Genomic DNA, 26,595 nt, shown 5'->3' with positions numbered 1-26,595 from the left:
CTCTAGGGAAAGGTCAATAGTCAGGTTGACCCTCCATCCATCCTGCTAAACTGTCAACAAAATGCTGCACACAGCATCCCAATCCGTGACCACTGATGAATTCATTAGCGGTTTTATTTTTGCACTGACAACTTCTACCCATGGGACATGCTTATCAACACAAAATTCCACAAACACAGGAGAAATCGCTGAGTGGAATACTTGGAAGTTTATTGATCTGGTGATACCGCTAAATTTATAGTGTACACTTTTTTTGTGTGCTTTGAGTCAAACAATTGTGAACCTCCTAAAATGAGGAACAGCCAAAATAAGGTTTACCTTACACACTGTTAGGTTTTATTATTATGTAGGTTTATAAATAATTGTATTTATTCTTGACCAAGAAGCCAGCAGTTTATTTGTCACAAAATTATAAAGGATTTATTTCTGTTCAGTTAAAATGACCTTCTGTTTTAGATAGACATTGTTTAAGAACATTTTTGTTTATTTTTGATATGAAATGTGTATTATTGATCAGAGATGTGTCTAGATGGCGACAGGGTCTGCGATGATATCACACACTCACAATGGCCTTTGATATCATAAGAACATTGCTATCATATCGCTGCATAGCCAACGTGTATTGGGGATTAAAAGTTAGTTTATAGCTAGGGTTGTGATTTAAGTTAGTTTTATAGTTTTAAGTTAGTTTTAATTACAGAATATAATTTAGGATTGTTAAGACTTTATGATTCTAATGCTAAGACTTTGACTTTATTCTTTTTTGTTTACTTCCTTATAACATATCTTTGTTTACTACATATTGCCGAATCAAGATGTAATTTGCTGACTTAGCACAAGACACACATTCATGTGTTAAGAATTATGATTTTAATATTTTAGCTTTTCATCTTTTAGCTTTTAGATTCTTTAAACTATTCCTGTTTAAATTGGCATTAATTTCTGTATTTGACCTTCTTTGACTAAGACTTTGTAGACTAGACATATTATCTGTGTTTAAAAATTCCATCACCATCTTAAGTTCATAGTGCCCTGACCTGAAGGGGTGTATGTAAGCAATGACCTTTAAAATCTGTTTGTACCTTGCTATCATGTCATATCATCAGAAATGTCATTATGTTATGATTTACACACACACATACATCTGAACATTCCATCAGAACAATGATGTAATTAAGATGTGACCTGCTCATACACACACACACATACACAAATAGACACAGATATCAAAATGATGTCATTCATACACAGATAACACTCACATATAATAACCCTCTGTATTCTTGTCTAATTGGGGAACTTGCGAATAAAGATGTGAACTACATTGGAGTTCCTGTCTTTCTTTGTGACTGACCCCCAGAGCTCTGGGTGGTACGAGGGCAGTGGTCCCGAGATTAAGTTGACCGTTCTGACTGGGAGAACCTAACACACACACATTACAACAGTCACTCCCAACTGGTCCTAAGAAACAGCAGAATGACACATGCGTTTAAAACGTAAATACACAATTGGGATAAGCAGGTGTTCCAATTAAAATGACCAGTGAGTTTGTACAATTCGGTTCACCATTCAAAATAAATGGACTAAAGAAATCACTTTCAGACATGTTTATGCTTATTACCGAGGGAAAGTGCGTTACTATTTTAAAATATACTCCAGGTTGTCCCTCTTTCCTCGCCTTCTTAGGCCAGTGGTCCCGTGTGTGATGTCGATGTGACGCACTTCCGAGTTGTTATGGGAAGTTGTCGAAAAGAAGACCACTGAGCTCTAGCACCGGGCCATTTCCGGGAAATAAGAGTTTGGGTCGTGGTGACAGCGTGTGTATGTCAGCCTCGGTTCCGAGGTTTCAGTTTTGAAAACTGTAAGAGGTAAGAGTAGAATAATATAAAATACAGACACTTGGTATATTTTACTTCTATGATTTTTAAATTGTTCTTTTTGGATTACGCTTCATTTTTGTAGCTACTGCCTCATAGAGTAAATATATACACCATATTTCCAAAGGTGGCCAATGCTGGAATCCAAGTGAGGACGGGTAGAAAGTGGAAGGCAGAAGAGGCCGTGCAAATGGCTGAAGCTAGGCTGCGCCACAGGGCTCTGGTGGGGGTGGTTGCACGAGGCAGAGCTGGTCTAGGATCCTTTCCGACTCCACAAATGAACACCAGGGGGAAGGAGAAGCGGCGCCTGGTCCAAGAGGAGGTGAGGGCTGCTGTGGAGGAAATAAGATCTTGCAGGGCGGTGGGCATGAGACATCAGGGGGCCTGGACACGATGGGAGAATGCGCTGGAGAGGAAAGTGACCTGGACTGAGATCTGGAGAGTTGAGCCTCACTGCATCAAATTTCTCATCCAGGCAGTGTACGACGTGTTGCCCAGTCCATCAAACCTGCATGCATGGGGTCTTGCAGAGTCACCAGCTTGCCCATTGTGTTCCAAGAGAGGCACCTTGGAACATGTTCTTAGCTGCTGCACAACAGCACTTGGAGAAGGGCGTTACCGGTGGAGGCATGACCAAGTCCTGAAGACCATCGCTGAAGCCATCAACACAGGACTGGTATGGGCAAAGCAGCTGCGCCCCCCCAAGTATACCATCGCCTTTGTCAGGGCTGGGGAGCAGGTTGCCCAAACAAAGAAAGCACCAGCAGGCATCCTGACTTCTGCAAGAGACTGGCAGCTGCTAGTGGACCTTGAAAAACAACTGAAGTTCCCCAGCCACATTGCAGTCACCACCCTCCATCCTGATATCGTCCTTGTATCCGAGGCCACCAAGCAGGTCATAATGCTGGAGCTGACAGTCCCGTGGGAAGACCGCCTGGAAGAAGCTTTTGAAAGGAAGCTCTCCAAGTACACGGGGCTGGTCAATGAATGCCAGCAGTCAGGATGGAGGGCAAAGTGCCTTCCAATTGAGGTAGGCTGCAGAGGCTTTGCAGCCCGGTCCTTGGCCAGCGCACTGGGGTGTTTAGGCATCGTCGGACAGCAGAAGAGGAGAGCCATCCGCAATGCCACCGAAGCGGCAGAGAGGGCCTCAAGATGGCTGTGGCTCAAGAGAGGAGAACCATGGAGTCGTGGTAGCTAGCATGCCATCTGGACACAAGCTGGGGTCTGATCAGCCCCGGCTGGGTCACCTGGATGAGGGTGTATGATGTTGAAAGACCCAAAACACCCAATGATTCCAGGAACATCACTGACGATGTGTCCAGTTGCATCAGTAGATGTGTTTCCACAGCGAGTATAGTGTCGCAGCGTGTCGCCATCAGTCAGCACCATCATAGCAACCCAGAAGTTCTCTCTCTCTCTAAAGTAAAGTCCTCATTTTATTGCCCACTGCAAGTTCAAAATTGCTCACCAAGTGGCAAGGGCCTTGTGAGGTCACATGGTGAATTGGGGAGGTCGACTATGAGGTCAAACGTCCAGATAGGAGCGACACTTCAAATTTATCACCACAATCTCCTGCAACTTGTAATGGAAACTTCTAATAAACACTTCAGAATGCTTAGCAGTTGTCTTTTCAGTTATTTATTATAATGGATCATATAAAAGATATATAAAATAGGACAGGAAAGAGAAGACACCACTTCAGTGATTCCGAGAGTACACGCACTCTGAGTTGTGTTTTAGTGGCTGTTATCTATTCTACTCTAAAGGCATTCGCTTACTGCTCACGTCTTCACGTGATTGGCTCAAGATTTTCTATGAAACTTTGTTAAAGTGTGCACCTGGCATGCTCTGGTATGTGCAGGCGGATGCGTAGTTAGGGAGAACTCAGGCACCCTGCTTATCACCACCAAGGCCACAGAAAGGCGATTACAGCATGGGAAAAACATCTTTCTCAGTATGCTAGGCCACTTGAGCTCAACACATAGAAACACAGAGAATAGGAATGTTCATCCACTAAATTTCCCTCACAAACTGTGGAGAGAGGAGGTTCCAGAGAGGGTGAAGCTGGGACCAGAGGTAAGTCTCAAATGTGTGACCCAATTCACCCCAGACCCCTGTGAAGACCATCCCTCACTGTCCCAGAGAGCACAGATTATTAAGTTGCAAGAGGAATTCTGTGATGTGTTCTCGCCCCTACCTGGTCATGCTAACCTCACAGAGCACCACATTGAGACTCCCCCAAGGGTGGTTATGTGCAGCTGCCCATATCAGCTCCCTGAAAACAAGAAAAATGTGGTTCGCGATGAACTCCAGGCTATGCTTAAGTTGGGAATAATTGAGGAATCGCACAATGACTGGAGTAGCCCAGTGGTCTTGGTTCCAGGTTGGTCCGGATGGGTTGGTCAGATGGGTCCGGACAGTTCTGTGTGGGCTATAGAAAAGTCAATGCGATGTCTAAATTCGACACACATCCAATACTTCGCATTGATGAACTGCTCGATTGGTTAGACGTGGCTTGCTTTTACTCCACACTGGATTTAACAAAGGGATATTCACAGATCCCCTTGACTCCATTATCCTCTGAGAAAATGTCCTTTTCCACTCTGTTTGGCTTACACCAATTTGTCACCCTTCCTTTCGGATTGTTTGGGGCTCTAGCGATATTTCAGCGTCTTATGGACCGAATTCTCCATCCCCACAATGCATATGTGGTGGCCTACTCAGATGATATAATCTCATCTCATCTCATTATCTCTAGCCACTTTATCCTGTTCTACAGGGTCGCAGGCAAGCTGGATCCAATCCCAGCTGACTACGGGCGAAAGGTGGGGTACACACTGGACAAGTCGCCAGGTCATCACAGGGCCGACAAATAGACACAGACAACCATTCACACTCTCATTCACACATACAGTCAATTTAGAGTCACCTGCATGTCTTTGGACTGTGGGGGAAACCGGAGCACCCGGAGGAAACCCACGTGGACACGGGGAGAACATGCAAACTCCGCACAGAAAGGCCCTCGCTGGCCACGGGGCTCGAACCCGTACCTTCTTGCTGTGAGGCGACAGTGCTAACCGCTACACCACCGTGCCGCCGATGATATAATCATTTATAGTAATGTTTGAGAGCGGCATTTACAGCATCTTAGGGCAGTTCTGAGGTTGCTGAGGCATGCTGGGCTCACAGAAAATCCAAAGAAGTGTTTAATTGGGCAGGTGGAAGTATGGTATCTGGGCTTCCACTTGGGTCATGGGTAGGTGCGTCCCCAAATTGATAAGACTGCAGCGATTGTGGACTGCTTGAGACCTAAGACCAAAAAGGGGGTGAGGCAGTTCCTGGGGTTGGCTAGCTATTATAGGCAGTTCATGCCTAACTTTTCGGACATCACTAAAAAGGGGGTGCCAGATCCAGTCCAGTGGATAGAGCTGTGCAAACAGGCTTTTGCTCAAGTAAAGGTGGTTTTGTGTGTGGGGGGGGGGCTGTTGCATTCTCCTGACTTTTCTCTCTCTTTTATTTTACAGACGGATGCGTCGAACAGAAGGCTGGGCCCCATTTTGTCCCAGGTGGGGGAGGGGGAAGAGCATCTGGTGCTGTACATCAGCCACAAGAGTCATGCGAGAGTCAAAGTACAGCACAATAGAGAAGGAGTGTCTGGCCATTAAGTAGGTGGTCCTCACTCTCTCGTACTACCTGCTATGATGCCCATTTGCCCTCTGTTCCAACCATGCCCCACTCCAGTGGATCCACCGGATGAAGGATGCCAATGTGCAGATCACTCATTGGTATCTGGTCTTTCAGCCCTTGTAATCTGAGGTGGTCCACAGACCGGGTGCACAGATGGTAGTCGCAGATTACCTCTCCTGTCAGGGGGGGGGGGCTGTCTGCTGCAGGCTGGACAGCTCCTTGGCCTGAGTCAGGCAGTGGGGGTATGTGGCAGTGGGGGCGTGGTTGAGCATAGGCTGTGAACCGCAAGGAGGCAGGTTGAACCAGCAGGTCATGTGTGATGTGCACCTGTGTCAAATTACTGGCTGTCTATTAACCTGTGTGTCTTTCAGAGAGCCAGGAACAAGTGAGAGAGCTGTCTCACCCTGTGTGTGTGTGTGTGTGTGTGTGTGTGTGTGTGTGTGTGTGTGTGTGTGTGTGTGTAAGTTGATGTATTAAGGCCTCTGCATGCTCTTGCGACAAGGCTTTCGCAGATAGCTTTTCGCAGACAGTTGTAATTTATTGTTGAGCAGGGAGTATAGGCGTGTGCGATGTTATCCACCGCCACAACGCAAGGGGGTGCGAAGTCGTGAAATCACTAGGAGTAGTTGGTGGGTGTGGTTAGTGGAGTGTTTATCTTCCAGTAACTGAGCAACAGGTCATTCAACACCACTGTCCTTATATTGCGCTGTCCTTATAATGACTAGAACTGGAGTCATATAGATGTACATACTTCCTCACTTCCTCGATCAACCGCTCTTCGTGCTGCTCCATCTTCGTTCGTGTTTTTAAAAATGGCGGTCGTGAAAACAAAATAAACCGGGGAAGTAGGGAAGCGGAAGTGCATGTACAGTGGATGTAGAGTGGACCAATCAGAGCCCTCTTGTCTGCGACGCTGTCTGCGAGGCTGTCTGCGGTGGTCACAAATTTTGGGAGGTGCGCACAGAGCGTCTGCGAAGCAGGGGGGGGGCTTCGCAGATGCCGTCTGCGAGGACTGGGTTGTCAGCATAAATTGGCCCTTAGTTGTCACTGAAAAGTGTTAAAAATAAAAGAACTCACCTGTTCTGAAGTCTGCTTCCAGTTCCTCTGTTTCCCTACAAGTTAAAGTGTTGTTACAATAGTGTTCAGCACACCATTCCTCTGCAGACTAACCCATATGCAGAAGCAGCGAGTATCCTTACTGCATTTGCCATCAGTCCTGCCCATGAGCCCACCTCTGGGCTGAATTTCCATCCTGAAAATAATGGAACCAGTGTCATAGTCCACTCAAAGCAAGCTGTGACATGTTACACTGGAAATAAACCAAATGTTCTCCAGAGACTTTGCAAACCAATACAGCCACATGCTCCACAATTTAATCCAGCATTCCCTTTCGTGGTCATGGGAGAGAGGAGCACCACATTTCACCACCTGAACTATGTGACATTAATGCCTTTATACAGGCACTTCCTAGCCCTAAGGAAATACATATCTTCTGTGATTCTGTGCACTCTCACACTCATTATGCTCAACTCACTGGTCCTGATTATCGCTGTATTCTCATGCATGTACTGGAGCCAGAAGTCACTGATGCTGCATTGCAGGAGGAGGACAGCTGTCCTCACTGACTCCCAGCCACAGTGGATACACACAAGTTGTCTGAAAAGGTGTCCACAATCATGCCTTCCTGTTGACCTCCCACCTGAAAAGGCAGGAGCAATTCAGCAATCAAAAAGTCCTGCGGGGACCTCTTCTTATCTCTCCTGTTTACAACCCCATTTCTAGAAAAGTTGGGATGTTTTCCAAAATGCAATAAAAGCAAAAATGTATGATTTGTTAATTTGTGTGAATCTTTATTTAACTGACAAAAGTACAAAGAAAACATTTTCAATAGTTTTACTGACCAGCTTAATTGTATTTTGTAATTATAAACGAAGTTAGAATTTGATGTTTGCAACGCACTCAAAAAAAGTTGCGACAGAGGTATTATTACAATTGTATTACATTACCTTCCATTTAATAACACTTTTTATGGTATGGGATCTGAGGATGCTAATTGTTGCAGTTTTGTAATTGGAATTTATTGTCCATTGTTGAAGTTTATCTTTTTGTGTTGAAAATATTTTCGTGAGTGAGTGAAGCAAATGAGTTCACCACTCGAAGATAAACTTCATATCTTTGCACAGCCATGCAATATCCTCTGTAATATTATATTATATTATGTCAGACATCTCATTCAATCCCTCAGATAAGTACACTGATCAAATAGAAATTCTCCAAAATAATTCAAGAAATGAGTTTTCTCCTATTTCAGTATCTTAGAAGAACTACTTTGATGAACAAGGACATGAGTTCATTTTTACTTTTATATATTCATTTAATATATTTTTTCTAGGCGGCATGGTGGTGTAGTGGTTAGCAGGGCCGTAACCAGGATTTTTCAAATACCGAGGTCAAGCATGGCTGACAGCACACCCCCCCCCCAGCACAACTTAAATAAATAAATAACAAACCAAGGATAGATTTGGTGGTGGACACATTTATTTTAACAATTCTACAACTGTGGCACCATAACTGTGGTGTTTTATCTGACATAAAAGTAGAAAGGTAGTGAACTCTTGAACTGAGTATACATACCTAAAGTACCAGTTACCTAAAGTATTGGCATTATTTACATTGCAGCATACACATGACAGAAAGGGTGTGAACTGCTGAATTGTAAGCTTTAGTATTACACCTTATAATAATAGTGTGAGTGTGTGTGTGTGTGTGAGAGAGAGAGAGAGAGAGAGAGAGACTGAGAGTTTGTGTGTTATTTGTGGGTGTCTGTATGTGGAGAGACATTCTGAGCAGTAATGTAAAGGCATCAGTCTATCTGGCTGTCTTGAACTGAGATCCATTTGCATGCATTCTCTGAAACAGAGTGTTCTCACCATTGCCTGTAATGTAAGTTTGGCTCATAACACATTTACTTCAGGGTGGCACGGTGGTGTAGTGGTTAACGCTGTCGCCTCACAGCAAGAAGGTCCTGGGTTCGAGCCCCGGGGCCGGCGAGGGCCTTTCTGTGTGGAGTTTGCATGTTCTCCCCGTGTCCACATGGGTTTCCTCCGGGTGCTCCGGTTTCCCCCACAGTCCAAAGACATGCAGGTTAGGTTAACTGGTGACTCTAAATTGACCGTAGGTGTGAATGTGAGTGTGAATGGTTGTCTGTGTCTGTGTGTCAGCCCTGTGATGACCTGGCGACTTGTCCAGGGTGTACCCCGCCTTTCGCCCGTAGTCAGCTGGGATAGGCTCCAGCTTGCCTGCGACCCTGTAGAAGGATAAAGTGGCTAGAGATAATGAGATGAGATGAGACATTTACTTCAACAATTCTAAAACTGTGCCATCATAACTGTGGAGTTTTGTCTGACATAAAAGTCAAAACTGAAATGAACTGAGTGTATTGCTCGGGGTCCGTGTATGGTCCGTGTATCATCCAATCATTCAAGTATTCCATTCAATCTGGAAAACGAAAAACAAAAAAAACACTCAATATTTCGTTTTCCTGTTTTTCTGTATGACCAAAAAATGAGGGATTGGTGTTTGTTTTCCTTTTTCCAACTCAAAACAGAACAAATAATAAACAGGGAAACCAAAACGAAATAATAACTCTAATTTACGATTATTGATTTTCTCTATTCCCCACGCTACATTAGCCTTCCCATGATCCTCAGCGACAGTCCATCATCATCTCTGCGTCTATGAAACAGAAAAATTGCATGTGCATGTATATATCAAGTAATTTATTCATACATCCTATTCATTTAATATATTAAGCTGTTAATGTTAAGCTGATGATCTCTTAATTATTATTATCTCAATATAATAGTAATCTGTACTCGAGTTGAGGGGGGGTGGGGGGGATGCCATCCCCCCGGAATAAAAAATGGTCAAAATCATCCCCCCTCTAAAACGGGCATCCCCCCTCCCTTCCCTTGAGCAATTTTATCAATAAATGTGGACATTACTTCTATTTAACATTGGAATTAGAAATGCCATTCCACGTAGCTTTGCTGAAACTGAGCATACAGTAAGCTACCGCGAGAGAGGGCGCGCGCAAGCGAAGCGTTTGAGGAGGTGACATTCAGTTGGGGTTCCGTTATTTTTTATTTCATTCAGCGTCAGTGACAGCAGCGGACTGCAGCATCATGGCCAAGCGGAGTGGACAGCAAGACCTAAGCAAGTTCGGATTTAAGATCGCAAGAAAAAAAACATTTCAGGGGGTAAGTCAAGAGTTACGAATATCAGTCACACTTTCTGTGAGCCCACTATCACGCTGTAAAGTTACCGATATGTGGGCGGCGGATAACAACACAGCTATCATAATGAATGTTAGTTTGGAGTCTAGCCAGCTATCGATAGCTTATTCAGGTTCATGTTAGCTTTGATTTCTTGTATAAGGCCATTAATTTCATCAGCCTGGACGTTCGTTTGTTATTCTTCAGGCAACAAAAAGTGTTATTGAAGACAGGAAGGCTAAAATTAACGACACTAGCAGTTTTGAAGGCTTCATTGCTTCATTAGAGAGCCGGTCACAACATGTAAGGCAGAGCAGGATTGGTGTAGGACTCGACAAAGTGTCTGCTAAAATGCAGCTTTCTTTTTCTTCGTCATAGGCTCTTCTTCTGTCTCCTTTTCCCCTTTCCAAAGAAACTTTCCAAAGATGCCTGCTTTTAACTCATTTTGCTAGCTTGTATCCAGTATGTATCAACGTGCTGGTATGTATCGAAGCAAAGTATCAAAGTATCCAAGGCAGCTCCTTGGTAACCGTCAACGTTAAGGTGTCACGTGACCTAGATAACAGCGGGAATCAACGTTACAGAAAGAATCCGGTCATTTTTCAAAGCTCAAATCCTCGTTCAGATAATAAATAAATCAGAAATAACATTATAATTGTATATAATTAAATTATCTTATCCACTGCTCTTTATTCCAGATGACAGTCAGCAGCAACTGCAACACAGTGCGGCAGGAGCTGGAGGACCTGGAGTGTGAGACAATACAGGAGCAGGAGAACCAACAGCTGAAGAGCTGAAGATTTACAATTTACTGTTGCTTGTTTTAGCTTATTGGTTACCTACCTACCTCTGTATTTAATTCAATGTTCCCAATGTTCAGCTTTGAATAAAAATTCTATTGACTTGATATGAAAAGATTCAGTTGTTAATTTACATTGCCTGCTGAGGTTTTAATAAATTATTTACCAAACAATTTAAAAGGAGCCTACCATGACTAGTGCAATTTGAAGTGCAACTTCATAGTCATGGTAGGCTCCTTTTAAATCGTTTGGTAAATAATTTATTAAAACCTCAGCAGGCAACTGAATCGGTAACTTTACAGCGTGATAGTGGGCTCACAGAAAGTGTGACTGATATTCGTAACTCTTGACTTACCCCTGAAATGTTTTTTTTCTTGCGATCTTAAATCCGAACTTGCTTAGGTCTTGCTGTCCACTCCGCTTGGCCATGATGCTGCAATCCGCTGCTGTCACTGACGCCGAATGAAATAAAAAATAACGGAACCCCAACTGAATGTCACCTCCTCAAACGCTTCGCTTGCGCGCGCCCTCTCTCGCGGTAGCTTACTGTATGCTCAGTTTCAGCAGAGCTATGTGGAATGGCATTTCTAATTCCAATGTTAAATAGAAGTAATGGCCACATTTATTGATAAAATTGCTCAAGGGAAGGGAGGGGGGATGCCCGTTTTAGAGGGGGGATGATTTTGACCATTTTTTATTCCAGGGGGGAAGGCATCCCCCCCATCCCCCCTCAACTCGAGTACAGATTACTATTATATTGAGATAATAATAATTAAGAGATCATCAGCTTAACATTAACAGCTTAATATATTAAATGAATAGGATGTATGAATAAATTACTTGATATATACATGCACATGCAATTTTTCTGTTTCATAGACGCAGAGATGATGATGGACTGTTGCTGAGGATCATGGGAAGGCTAATGTAGCGTGGGGAATAGAGAAAATCAATAATCGTAAATTAGAGTTATTATTTCGTTTTGGTTTCCCTGTTTATTATTTGTTCTGTTTTGAGTTGGAAAAAGGAAAGCAAACACCAATCCCTCATTTTTTGGTCATACAGAAAAACAGGAAAACGAAATATTGTTTTTTTTTGTTTTTCGTTTTCCAGATTGAATAGAATACTTGAATGATCGGATGATACACGGACCGCTCAGCTACCTGAAGTATTGGCATTATTTACATTTCATTATCTTAAATTACATTAGAATGTAGGGCTATTAGTTCTGTGTGAAGACTATGTATTAGAGAGAGTGTGTGAGAGTGTATTATTTGTGTGTGTGTGTCTGTGTGAGTGAGTGAGAGAGAAAGAGAGAGTTATGAGAGAAAGAGAGAGAGTTACTCAAACAAGCCCGTTTACTCAGCCCTGCACAGGGCTGCCTGTGACAACGTAGTTTTGAATGTTTCTCGAAATGCTAACTAAAATGTAATCGGCAATGACAATGAAACGTTTCCCCTTGGAAAGTTGGCATGACACCGCTGAACGGTCTGCCACTGCACTGACAATATTTTCTCACCTTCCCTCCTTCTCTTTCCCTGCTCTTCTGTTGGCTGTCCAAACCTTAATTTAGTTTGTTGCAACGTTTTCATTTTGCACTCGGGTAAAGCTCTATAATGCGATGTGACTATTAGCCTACGTTAGGTTAGGTGATATGTGATAGAGTGTAGACTACACCCTGCCTGTTTTATCCAAAACCCAACTTCCCCAGCCGACACTAGTATAGGCTACATCGCGTGACGCTGCGTTAGACACGGCAGCGATAGAGATAGAGGCTGAGAGATTTCAGATGACATTAGACAAATGTGAATTTTATTGGGGGGAAATACAGATGACATGTGGATGTGGACGCTGCGTTTTACATTGATCACTGCTCGAATTCAGCGTGGACCAATTTTAAATTTCTGAAAAAAATACCGAGGACATGACCTCGGTGTCCTCAATGGTAGTTACGGCCATGGTGGTTAGCACTGTCACCTCACAGCAAGAAGGTCCTGGGTTCGAGCCCCGTGGCCGGCGAGGGCCTTTCTGTGTGGAGTTTGCATGTTCTCCCCGTGTCCGCGGGGGTTTCCTCCGGGTGCTCCGGTTTCCCCCACAGTCCAAAGACATGCAGGTTAGGTTAACTGGTGACTCTAAATTGAGCGTAGGTGTGAATGTGAGTGTGAATGGTTGTCTGTGTCTCTATGTCAGCCCTGTGATAATCTGGCGACTTGTCCAGGGTCAACCCCGCCTTTCGCCCGTAGTCAGCTGGGATAGGCTCCAGCTTGCCTGCGACCCTGTAGAACAGGATAAAGCGGCTAGAGATAATGAGATGAGATGAGATATTTTTTCTTTTCACTTTCTTTTATATCTATATTGTAAATACTGGACATTTTGATGCGCCCTCCAGACCAGTAGGTGGTGGTAATGCACCACCTCTCTGTTTGCAAACCGCCAATAAACCTCGAAGAACAAGAAGAGAAACAACAGCAGCAGTAACAGCAGCACGCTAAAGGTTTGTGAAACTTCCACCTGAGCTGCTCGGTTAACAGCTAGTGGAGATTCTGGAGTCATGAATCTGTGGATTTTTCTTGCTGTGTCCTGATTCTTTCCACCTCTTCTAATGAAATGAGGGTCCAGACGGCGCTCTGGAGGAAAATCTCCACAGACTCCTGCTGCTACTGGCTCAAAGGATAAGTTTAGTCATGGGGCTGAGTCCTCTTTTACTTTTAAACTCTTTAAACAGCTAAAGTCCTGCAGTGTTCATAAAGGAGCTGATTTGGCTGCAGGTTTCTGATGTAAATTCTGAACCAATCAGCAGATGAACAAACCAGAAGACCAGCCTGCTATCTGTTAGCTCACTCACTGAAGTTCATTAGATGGAAATGTGGAACAGTTGCTCCACTTGGGAGATGGATGAGGGAGAAAATGGGCTCTTATTCAGAAGAATTTGTTTTTGGGCAGAAACAGAAGATTTGTGCACATGTTCAAAACTACTGTTTATGGTTTTGTAGCAATTCACACAAATATGCACCATCATTCAAAAGTTTATCTATAAAAAGGATTGTAATATGATTCTAGTGCTGTAGACTTGGGTTTATTAATAATAATAATAATAATAATAATAATACTAGTGTGGTGTGATACAGCACCATTTTTACTGTGTTGAGCGGACATGTGTTGTCTGTTCTCTCAGAGCTCCAGGGCCAGAGTGCTGTAAACTTTCTGCCCCTTTTGGGTAATATCTGTGTTTTCTGGTCTTTTTTCTTCACAAAGGTGAGCCAGAAAATCTGCTTTTAATGGGTGGTATTTATTCCAGTCCATTTTACTTCCACAGACAAAAATGAAAGAAAAAGTGTGTTCCAGTAGACTAAAAGAAGTCCTCTCTCTTTGGCCCCCACATTCACTCACAGCCCTAACCCTCACTCAAACTACAGTGGAGGCTTTGCACCATCATGTGACTCCATAGCAACAGTAACTACACTGCCACTGACAGGGGGCATGCTTGTAGTACTTCATTTAGACGAGTTAGTTGTTATTGATCAGTATGGGAAGGTTTTGCTGTGTTTTTTGGATGTGCAAATTGTTTTGAATGAAACAAAGATATCAGTTTTTTTTAAAATTTACCAAAAGTAATTGATCATCAGGAGAAAAAATGGAGACATTTCTAAACATAGACAGGGAAATGAGAGATGCAGATAGCAACGCCACATTAATAATTCAAATAATAAACATAATTATATTAGATGATTAATTTATCAGCTCTATCTACATTTGCTTCTCTAAAATTCGGTGTGCCACAGCCATTAAAGGTGGATGATTTGGTGCTCAAGCCATATTACAGTATTGTAGGCTGTGTTTGCATTTAGAATGCTATGATAACATGGGGATAAAATCTAAAATTATTTAAGTAACTTGAATCATTTTATTATGTTTTCTAGATGTACCACTGCTCAGAGAGTGGGAAGAGTTTTCCTAAAAGTGATCATCTCAAAAATCACCAGAGCATCCACAAAGGAGAGAAGTGGTATATCTGCTCACAGTGTGGGAAGAGTTTTACTCAGCAGAGTCATCTCCAACAACACGAGCACATTCACAACGGAGAGAAGCCGTATATCTGCTCACAGTGTGGGAAGAGTTTTACTCAGCAGAGTCATCTCCAACAACACGAGCGCATTCACAGCGGAGAGAAGCCGTATATCTGCTCACAGTGTGGGAAGAGTTTTACTCGTCAGAGGAGTCTCCAACTACATAAGCGCATCCACACAGGAGAGAAGCCATATGTCTGCTCACAGTGTGGGAAGAGTTTTACTTATCAGAATGGCCTCCAACGGCACATTCGCATTCACACAGGAGAGAAGCCGTATGTCTGCTCACAGTGTGGGAAGAGTTTTACTTGTCAGCGGAGTCTCCAACAACACAAGCGCATCCACACAGGAGAGAAGCCGTATGTCTGCTCACAGTGTGGGAAGAGTTTTACTTATCAGAATAGTCTCCAACGGCACAAGCACGTTCACACAGGAGAGAAACCGAATGTCTGCTCACAGTGTGGGAAGAGTTTTACTTGTCAAAGGAGTCTCCAGCAACATGAGCACATTCACACAGGAGAGAAGCCGTATGTCTGCTTACAGTGTGGGAAGAGTTTTACTTGTCAGAGGAATCTTCAACAACATAAGCGCATCCACACAGGAGAGAAGCCATATGTCTGCTCACAGTGTAGGAAGAGTTTCACTTGTCAGAGTAGTCTGCAACGGCACAAACGCATTCACACAGGAGAGAAGCCATATGACTGCTCACAGTGTGGGAAGAGTTTTACTTTTCTTAGTACTCTTCAACAGCACAAGCGAATCCACACAGGCGAAAGGCCGTATTACTGCTCACAGTGTGAGAAAAGTTTTACTTGTCAGAGTACTTTCCAACAACATCAGCGCGTTCACACAGGAGAGAAGCCGTTTCAATGTGGCCAGTGTGGGAAGAGTTTTACTCGTCAGAGTACTCTCCAAATACACCAGCGTGTCCACACAGGAGAAAAGCCATTTCACTGCGGACAATGTGGACAGAGCTATACTTATTCAAATTTATTTAAGAAACATAAATGCGCTAACATCAAGCCCTCATCACTTGATATGTAAATTTGACAAATTAGGATATCTGTTTTTCAATCTTTTTAAAAGGGAGGTAAAAGGCTTCTTACATAAAACGATATGTAGTATTCTGTAGCATGGGGCTTTGTTGCTTACTGTCCACATTTTAGCAGAATTCATGATGATTTTTTTTTCTCCATTTTTTCCTGGTTTCACCTGAATGCCACAATATCAAGTATGCAGTACATCAATATGCATTTAACCAGTGCAAATCCCTCTTACCCAGTCTGGAGCTCTGAGTGAGACACATGATACTAACGTCTCCCTCGAACATAAGCAAACAGCTGAAACAAAGAGGTATTGTATTGTAAATATAATGGAAATTTTCATTGGCGTGACTACACAAGCTCTTTTAATTCAAGTTCAACCAAGAGCCTGAATTTGTTGATGGAGTAAATAGCTTCTACACAAAGTTTAAGAGGACCCTGTGAGGGAAATTTAGTGGATGAACATTCCTACTCTCTGTGTTTGTGTGTTGAACTCAAGTGGCCTAGTGTGCTGAGAAAGATGTTTTTCCCATGTTGTAATCGCCTTTCTGTGGCCTTGGTGGTGATAAGCAGGGTGCCTGAGTTCTCCCTAACTACGCATCTGCCTGCACATACCAGAGCATGCCAGGTGCACACATTAGCAAAGCTTCATAGACAATCTTGAGCCAATCACGTATGGATGCAAGCAGTAAGCAAATATCTTCAGAGTATAATAGAGAACATTCCTAAGAAACAACTCAGAGTGCACTCTCAACATCACTAGAGGTGGTGTTTTGTTTTTTTCTTTTCTTTCTTCTTTTCCCTTTCCTATTTTATATATCTGGTATATATGATCTATTATAATAAATAACTGAAAAGACAACTGCTTAGCATTCTGAAGTGTTTATTAGAAGTTTCCATTACAACCCCTATCATAGGAATATGAAAAAAGACCAGGAAACAAAATACAGACATCACAACAACTCGCACAAGTTTATAGACACACAACAAGCACAACAGGAAGGAAAAAGTGAATCAGTACGCATATGGCATTGTGATATATTAACGAGATAATTTCACATGCAGTTATTGTATTTATACAGGAACCTCTATGATTTGTTTCAATAGTGGATAGAGGAATAATACATATAGTAATGTTTAATACACAATAGTGCTTTATGGGGGGTGGTGTGTTCGGTGCTGATTTGCATTTGTGTGTGTGTATACTCGTGCATGTCAAAGAATTAGAATATTGTGAAAGGTTTTTTTGCCATATATTTATATTCATTACACGTAAAGTGAAATATTTAAAACCTTTTGTTTTATTTTTAATGAATATAGCTTATACCTTATGAATATAAGAAATCCATTATCTCAAATTATGAGTATTTCATTTGGAGTTTGGGTAAAACAGTATAAATACCATGGATCTCACGGTCTAGTTCAGTACATTTAACCACAATCATGGGGAAGACTGCTGACTTGATGGTTGTCTGGAAGACAATTATTGACACCCTCCACAAGGAGATTAACCCACAGAAGGTCATTGCTGAAAAGGCTGGCTGGAAAAGGTGCACAAACAACAGGGATGACCACAGCCTTGAGAGGATTGTCAAAAGTCGATTCAAGAAGTTGGGAGAGCTTTAAAAACCGTGGACTGAGGCTGGTGTCAGTGCATCAAGAGCCACCATGCACACACGTCTTCAGGAAAGGGGCTACAACTGTCACATTCCTCATATCAAGCCCCTCCTGAACCAGAGACAAAGTCAAAAGCACTTTACCTGGGCAAAGGAGAGAAAGAACTGGACTGTTGCTCAGTGGTCCAAACCCCTCTTTTCAGATGAAAGTAAATTCTGCATCAGTGTGGCACGGCATGAAGATGATCAGTCTGTGGCACTGCTGAGGTGTTATTTAAGCCCAGGTTGCTTTGATGGCGGTCTTCAGCTCGTCTGTATTTTTTGGTTGGGTGTTTCTCAGCTTCCTCTTGACAATAGCCCATGGAGTCTCTCTGGGGTTCAGGTCAGGTAAGTTGGCTGGTCAATCAAGCACAGTAATGTCATGGTCAACAAACCATTTGGTAGTAGTTTTGGCACTGTGGGCAGGTGTTAAGTCCTGCTGGAAAAGGAAATCGGCATCTCCATAAAGCTGGTCAGCAGATGGAAGCATGAAGTGCTCTAAAATCTCCTGGTAGATGATGCATTGACTTTGGACTTGATAAAACACAGTGGACCAACAACAGCAGATAACATGGCACCCCAAATCCTCAGAGACTGCGGAAACTTCACACTGGACTTCAAACACCTTCTTGGATTCTGTGCCTCTGCGCTCTTCCTCCAGACTCTAGGACCTTGATTTCCAAATGAAATGCAACGTTTACTTTCATCTGAAAACAGGACTTTGGATCACTGAGCAACAGTCCAGTTCTTTCTCTCCCTCGCCCAGGTAAGATGCTTCTGATGTTGTCTCTGGTTCAGGAGGGGCTTGATATTAGGAATGTGACAGTTGTAGCCCCTTTCGTGAAGACGTCTGTGCATGGTGGCTCTTGATGCAATGACCTCAGCCTCAGTCCACTCCTTGTGAAGCTCTCCCAAGTCCTTGAATTGACTTTTCTTGACAATCCTCTCAAGGCTGTGCTCATCCCTGTTGCTTGTGCACCTTTTCCAGCTAGCCTTTTCAGCAGTGAACAACTGTGGGTCCTCCTTGTGGAGGGTTTTGATGATTGCCCTCTGGACAGCTGTCAAGTCAGTAGTCTTGGGCGGCATGGTGGTGTAGTGGTTAGCACGGTCGCCTCACAGCAAGAAGGTTCTGGGTTCAAACCCAGCGGCTGGTGAGGGCCTTTCTGTGCGGAGTTTGCATGTTCTCCCCGTGTCTGTGTGGGTTTCCTCTGGTTGCTCCAGTTTCCCTCACAGTCCAAAGACACGCACTTAGGTTAACGTGGGGCGGCCTTTTACTGAATTGCCCTTAAGGGAGCACCCGGTGAGCAGTCAGGGGTTAGGTACCTTGCTCAATTGAGCAAGGTACCTAACCCCTGACTGCTCACCGGGTGCTCTAGTGTGGCTGCCCACTGCTCTGGGTGTGTGTGCGCGTGTGTTCACTGCTTCAGATGGGTTAAATGCAGAGGATAAATTTCACTGTGCTTGAAGTGTGCATGTGACAAATAAAGGTTTCTTCTTCTTCCCCATGATTGTGGTGGCATGTACTGAATTAGGCCAAGAGATACACTGTATTTATACAGTTTTACTTAAACTCAGAATTAACTACTCTAATATTTTGAGATTTTGTTTTTCATGAGAAGAGAGCACATGAGAGGAGAGCGCAGCTTGAGCAGGGGATGTTTCTGCATGGTCCTGGTGCTTGCATGCTCTCCTGTTTTTGAGCAGGTGCACTTTCTGTGTGGTCCTAGTGCCCGCACGCCTTTTTTTTCAATTCTTAAGGCAGCTGGGCCATAGAAGGTTCACGCTGCACGCTGCATGCTACACGCTACACGCATGTAAAGAAAAGTGGACAAACGTAGCATGACTTGCTCTGGGCCATAGAACGGCGTTCACGTTGCACGCTGCACACTACACACTTCACGCGTGAAGCGAGAAATGAACATGCACACTTTTTTCTAGGCGTGAAGATGGAAATTCCAGTCAATGCATGTGGTCACCGCCGCGCCAGCCAATCAGAACGGGTCTAGGGAGATAACGCTATGCTTTCAGGGGAAAACTTCAGAAAAAATATAATTGAATGGTATAATTGAAAAATAGTTCTTCATCGGGATTGTCAAGCAGATTATAGAATGTTCGGTGAAATTCACCATGGGTTTCTCTCAGAAGGAAGTGTTCTCGGCTCCAAATTCTGTTCCTTTTTCTTTTCCTCTGTCTCAGTAAAAGCAGAATGAGGCAATCGTCATCATCCGAAGAGTCCATATTGTTGGTTACTCGGTCAAAGTAGAACAGACGCAACACGTGAACATCCAAGCATGAAGTTTAATGGCCCAGGGTCCGGTTCTTCACGTGAACGTGTAGCGTGTAGCGTGCAGCATGCAGCGTGCAGCGTGAACCTTCTATGGCCCAGCTGCCTAATGTGTGTGTGTGTGTGTCTGGGGGGGGGGGGAACTCTCCAGGGGGTCCCGTTGGTGTGGGGGAGGTGATATAATAGTTGGGGAACTCTGTGGGTGGAAGTGGTCAGTCTAAGAATAAATATCAGACTCCAAATCAATTCATGTATGACAAGGGTTTTGACTATTTTTTGCAACCCTTCATTGATAATTTAGTCGGATGGTTGGACAGTTGAGCACAATGGAAAACCTTACCTAGAGACAGTACATTTCTCATCTCATCTCATTATCTCTAGCCGCTTTATCCTTCTACAGGGTCGCAGGCAAGCTGGAGCCTATCCCAGCTGACTACGGGCGAAAGGCGGGGTACACCCTGGACAAGTCGCCAGGTCATCACAGGGCTGACACATAGACAACCATTCACACTCACATTCACACCTACGGTCAATTTAGAGTCACCAGTTAACCTAACCTGCATGTCTTTGGACTGTGGGGGAAACCGGAGCACCCGGAGGAAACCCACGCGGACACGGGGAGAACATGCAAACTCCACACAGAAAGACCCTCGCCGGCCCTCGGGCTCGAACCCAGGACCTTCTTGCTGTGAGGCGACAGCGCTAACCACTACACCACCGTGCCGCCCACAGTACATTTGATGTGAGCTATTTGAGTGCTGGGGCAGCACGTTGGTGTAGTGGTTAGCACTATGACCTCACAGCAAGAAGGTTCTGGGTTTGAGTCCACTGGCCAATGGGGGCTTTTCTGTGTGTAGTTTGCATGTTCTCCCCGTGTCTGTGTGGGTTTCCTCCGGGTGCTCCGGTTTCCCCCACAGCCCAGAGACATGCAGGTTAGGTTAATTGGCAGCTCTCGAATTGACTGGAGGTGTGAATGTGAGTGTGAGTGGTTGTCTCTATGTGTCAGCCCTGTGATGATCTGGCGACTTGTCCAGGGTGTACCCTGCCTCTCGCCCACTGTTAGCTGGATAGGCTCCAGCTTGTCCATAACCCTGCACAGGATAAGTGGTTACAAAATAATGGATGGAAAAGTTTAAGTGCTGGTTTGATGTTGAATGGCAAGCTAGAAAATCCTGGCTGGGATTTTGATGACATGAAGCATAGTTTTAGTGAGGTTTCTGACCACATCAAACACTCAAGACTATACCTGTACTTACAAGAAAAAGCTTGGTAACAATAGAGAGAAGAGTAAGAACTCAAAAAGTGTGAAGTTGATTAAATCTGCCTTGGAGTTGTGCCTATCTGTTCCTGTATCACTTGTAAATGCATGTGTGCAGGCTTCACTTCCTCCTGCAGCGCCACCATATTATGAAGCATTTGTAAGTAGTTGTGGCAGCAGGGGCGTGGTTGAGCATCAGCTGTGTGTGTCTTTTACACAGCTTTTGGCATACGTATCTGTTGGCATTTTCAGTTCACTGCAACAGTTTACTGCGGGTAATGCTGGCGAACAAAGAATGCTTCTGCGCATGTACAACAGAATATTTTCTCATTGAATATCCACATTAGGTCTGATGTGTGACTTCTTGTTGTCTTGACAACCATGCAGTATTGTAAACCATATTCAGCGCTCTTTCTCCATTGGGTAGAGTGGCGTAATACACGTAGGATAAGCGATATGCTAACAATATTGCATGCTATCGAACCAAATAAATTAAACCTGTGAGAAGGGAATAGAACACGTGTTTTTATTCTGTTTAAAAAGTGTCCTTTATGTATAATAATTCCTGATATTTCACTCCTATAACCAGGGGCGGACTTACCATTAGGAAAACCAAGGCGGTTGCCTAGGGCCCCCAAAATTTGGGGGCCCCTAACAGTCAGCCCCGTCACAGTAAACACCAAACAATATATATGTAATCTTAATTTGTCTCTGATATTAAGTAGTCAACGATATAAATGGAAAAACACATCAAAAAAGCATCAGAATATCGAATTAATGTGTATATAGTATTTGTTCCAGCACGCCCCCCTGGTTGTTTTACATTGGACTAGTCCATGATCTGATGATGTAGACAGGTGCGTGACGGAAATTCAAATCAAAGCAGAGGGAACTGTAAACAAGATGAAGCACAGTTATGAGAGTGGTTGCGCTAAATGAAAAAAAGGGCACAAAGCAAAAAGAATGCAGCTGCACTTCTGAAACTAACTACATTTTTCAAATCGCCTGAGTCTGCTACAGCCTCAACCTCCGCTGTTGAGGAATGTGTTCATGTAGTTTGGGTTCCATACTTCTGCACACCACTGTAGGTATCATGCCACCATTCTGTGTCTAAGAACTACAACTCCCAGTCCTCTTCCGCGTGACCTACGTCACGCGTGGGTGGGATCATCTACGTCATTCCGCCATGCGCGCATAAGTCCAGGCGGAAGCTCCACTCTTTGTCTCTCGTGTCCGGATTCCAAGGAATCTAGACGCACAAAAGAGATGCTCTCAAACCCGAAAACACTTCCTTCTTGCAAGATTCACCATCCAGCACATTCTGTGCTTAACCACTGGCCAAGGTAAAAGTCCAGAATAGCGCGATCTTTAAACTCAACCTGAGTTACAACTGGTTTATTCATATTAGAAGTGATGTCACGACTGCAGCTCAAACGCAGTTTTAATTTGTAATTAGGAGCGACCAGAATTCTTCCTGATTGAAGTTCTGTGCACATTAATCAGAGACTTTCCTTTCATCACGAACGATGCATCGGATCAAGAGAAGTTTTCTGTCCACGGAATCAACTCACGGAATCGACTCACGTGCTTCATGAACAGCGAAGCTCTGCAATGGCGAACATCTCAGAACTTTGCTAGAGGCAAGATATTGAGTAAAATATATTTGGGCATAATAATTAAGCTAGTTTTAGGAAGTTGCTTTATTGAAAGTGTGAATTTACACTCAGGTTTATTCATTACACTATTAGACATGCAGCGTGTCGAATTGAATTGTTCTGTTTGTTTGATCTCATTTGTTTTAATAGGCTGTGCATGTCTCTCTCTCTTTCTCTTATTCTTCTTACTAACATAATTCTCTTAACACACATTTTGACCTTATTAAGATTTCAGTGAGTTTGGTAATGTTATGAGTGTGAAATCCTTTTGTTACTGAGAAAACACGTGCTCAACAGGCCTGACCAGGCCTGATACACTTTAGATAGCTTCCCTTTTGCCTTAGCTTAGCAACACGAAGCTAATCTGGGCCTACCTCGTGCTCAAACACATTTTGGTTAGCTATACAGAACTAGCCTTTTGTCTAAACACATGGTCAAGCCCCTCCTCCACACTCAACATACCAAAACATCAGATAAGAACATTCCAAATTTTATAGCTCCCTCATACACACACACCTTGGCTCAGGCCTAGGGGCCTAACACACACACACATACACACACCACACATAAACACACACACACATATATATATATATATATATATATATATATATATATATATATATATATACCTCACTGCTTGTATATATTGATTATTAATTTTATCTTTGTATAATAAATTCATTTATTATCAAAGCTGTGTGTATTCATCTTGTTGGTGTGAACAATATCTGAAGTCCCCAATCGCAAAGAATTCAAAAAGGTGCAGATTTATGTAATATAGTAAGTGATCAATAATAATTTGGAAATATACCATAATCTAGCTGTTTGGTAATTTATCCAGGATTAATGGTATGATTCACTAAATGATTCATTGAACGATTCACTAAATGATTCACTGAATGATTCACTTCAAATGAGACTGATTCTATGGTATGATTCAATTCAAATGAGTCAAAGTAAACGATTCAATGGGATTGATTCATTTTAATTATTAACCTTCAAATTTAATGAGACTGATTTAACGAGATTGATCACTTAATTTCAATAATTAACTGATTGCGCCTACACCACCTTTCTATGAAGACTTTGGAGAAGCCAGCAATAAGTAGGACTTTCTTTCTCATATGATTATGATGAACAATGGACATTTGGAGATTAAGGACTTTTCAGTAATGTACTGGCTGCAACCTTTAAAAACTCATACCTCTCTCTTTCTCTACCACCCCCACATAAAATCTCTCTCTCTCTCTCTCTCTCTCTCTCTCTCTCACACACACACACACACACACACACACACCCCATTATGGAATGGTGATGGAATACATGAACAATGGAATTTTGAAGATTAAGGACATTTCAATAATGTACTGGCTGCATCCTTTACAAACTCACAATCCCTCTGTATCTGTCTCTCAACCACTGTATTGCCTGTCACTAAATGGCTCTCTCTCTCTCACACTCACTCCCTCCCTCACTCTCTCCCTCCCTCACACTCTCTCTCTCACACACAAACTCACTCTCTCTCTCATACATTTATCTTGGCATCAGTCTTATCCCATTGAAATGTAGAGGTTTCGATAGAGTAATATCAATTTGTGTTGTAGTTCTGATAACAGTAAGATCATTTTGTATCTCGGGTAATGTGTATCTGGTAATATATATCCATTTGTGTTCTACTTCTGATAAGAATAAGATCATTTTATATCTGGTAATATGCATCTGTGGAGTAAAAATAATTGGATTTCAGATATCCTTGTTTTATTAAAATATGGAGATTGACTCTTAAAATTGGCTATCTCTCTCTACTGTCTCTTCTGTTGTTTGCCTTGTCGCTCTCTCTCTTTCTGGTTTGATCTGAGCAATAAACACTGTCAGAATTTTGGCAAATGCTGGAGTAATCTCAAACCTGTTTCACTGTGGAGCTTATTTGGGGCACATTGTTAGTGGCAGTTTGCTATCTTTTTTTCTGAATTTACAGCAAGGAGATATGGCATGTGCCAAGTAGGGATGACCATTATTCTGTGTGTGTTTCAAGACTGACTTTTGAGGGCCCCATGTCTGTATTTCACCTAGGGCCCCAAAATGGCTAGAACCGCCCCTGCCTATAATGTCACTTCCAGTGTTTTCCTGCTGACTTGACATGCATTGTCAAAATTAAAATTCCTTTGATTAACTTGCATTTTTTGTGGATGTGTCCATATAATATAAAGAACATTACATGGTGGCATGAAGATACGAAGTTTATATTCTCATGTTTGAAAATATTTTCATGAGTGAGCGAAGCAAAAGAGTGCACCACTTGAAGATAAACTTCATATCTTCATGCAACCGTGTAATATCCTCTAAAGATTATATTTAACAGTTATATCACAAAATCGAGTTGTACATGAGCTGATAGCCGATGAGGCACGTAGCACCGAGTTGTCTATAAGCCATGTATGACAAGATTGAGTGAAATAACTGTTTTTATTCTATTCACGTTCACTGGATTTTGAGAAACAGAGCATTTATATTTTTAACAAATTTAATAAATAACTTCATACAAAACATCCGTCAAAATCATTTCCACTTAGAATGTAAACAAACCAGCGAAACAACAGGAGCAATTTGTGAAAAATGCAATGATAATTCTTGAAATATATAAAAGAGACATTCTTTCCATCAAATACCTTTATTTTCATATTTTATTGTTTTTTTTTTATTTTTTGGGGTTTTGCTTTTGAGTAGAGTTTTTATTCCGTCCTTGGTTGATTCAGCAACACGCGCTGCCATTTTGTTTCTCTCTACTCATGGTATATGAGCTGGTAGCCTAGTAGTAGAGTAGCCAATCAGAGCGTGCGATTGGTCATATCCAGTGAATGTGGATATTATATTATAATGTAAGCCAACTGATTCAATCCCTCAGGTAGATCAAAGTACACTTTGATCAAATAGAAATTCTCCAAAATAATTCAAGAAATGAGTTTTCTCCTATTTCAGTATCTTAGAATGACTTCTTAGATGAATGAGGATATGAGTTAATTTTTACTTTTATATATTCACTTAATATTTTTTCTATTCACTTATAAGAAAGATAGTAAATACTGGACATTTTGATGCACCCTCCAGACCAGTAGGTGGCGGTAATGCACCACCTCTCTGTTTGCAAACCGCCAATAAACCTCGAAGAACAAGAAGAGAAACAACAGCAGCAGTAACAGCAGCACGCTAAAGGTTTGTGAAACTTCCCACCTGAGCTGCTCGGTTAACAGCTAGTGGAGATTCTGGAGTCATGAATCTGTGGATTTTTCTTGCTGTGTCCTGATTCTTTCCACCTCTTCTAATGAAATGAGGGTCCAGACGGCGCTCTGGAGGAAAATCTCCACAGACTCCTGCTGCTACTGGCTCAAAGGATAAGTTTAGTCATGGGGCTGAGTCCTCTTTTACTTTTAAACTCTTTAAACAGCTAAAGTCCTGCACAGTGTTCATAAAGGAGCTGATTTGGCTGCAGGTTTCTGATGTAAATTCTGAACCAATCAGCAGATGAACAAACCAGAAGACCAGCCTGCTATCTGTTAGCTCACTCACTGAAGTTCATTAGATGGAAATGTGGAACACTTGCTCCACTTGGGAGATGGATGAGGGAGAAAATGGGCTCTTATTCAGAAGAATTTGTTTTTGGGCAGAAACAGAAGATTTGTGCACATGTTCAAAACTACTGTTTATGGTTTTGTAGCAATTCACACAAATATGCACCATCATTCAAAAGTTAATCTATAAAAAGGATTGTAATATGATTCTAGTGTTGTAAGACTTGGGTTTAATAATAATAATACTAGTGTGGTGTGATACAACACCATTTTTACTGTGTTGAGCAGACATGTGTTGTCTGTTCTCTCAGAGCTCCAGGGCCAGAGTGCTGTAAACTTTCTGCCCCTTTTGGGTAATACCTGTTTTCTGGTCTTTTTTCTTCACAAAGGTGAGCCAGAAAATCTGCTTTTAATGGGTGGTAT

At 42.6% G+C, this 26,595-nt stretch overlaps 1 protein-coding gene across 1 annotated transcript in view; it reads left to right on the top strand.

Moving 5' to 3' along the window:
• The first annotated feature begins 13,143 nt into the window (after positions 1–13,143).
• LOC132870266 (zinc finger protein 208-like) overlaps positions 13,144–26,595 on the top strand; it is a 63,346-nt gene continuing 49,894 nt past the window's right edge. Inside the window, exon 1 of the mRNA XM_060903906.1 lies at positions 13,144–15,746. Within this exon, the coding sequence (XP_060759889.1) occupies positions 14,559–15,746 (1,188 nt within the window). The 5' untranslated portion in view covers positions 13,144–14,558. The remainder of the gene's footprint in view (positions 15,747–26,595) is intronic.

The sequence above is a fragment of the Neoarius graeffei genome, chromosome 22 (assembly GCF_027579695.1).
Source record: "Neoarius graeffei isolate fNeoGra1 chromosome 22, fNeoGra1.pri, whole genome shotgun sequence".
Lineage (NCBI taxonomy): Eukaryota > Metazoa > Chordata > Actinopteri > Siluriformes > Ariidae > Neoarius > Neoarius graeffei.
This window is presented reverse-complemented; position numbering and strand designations above follow the sequence as displayed.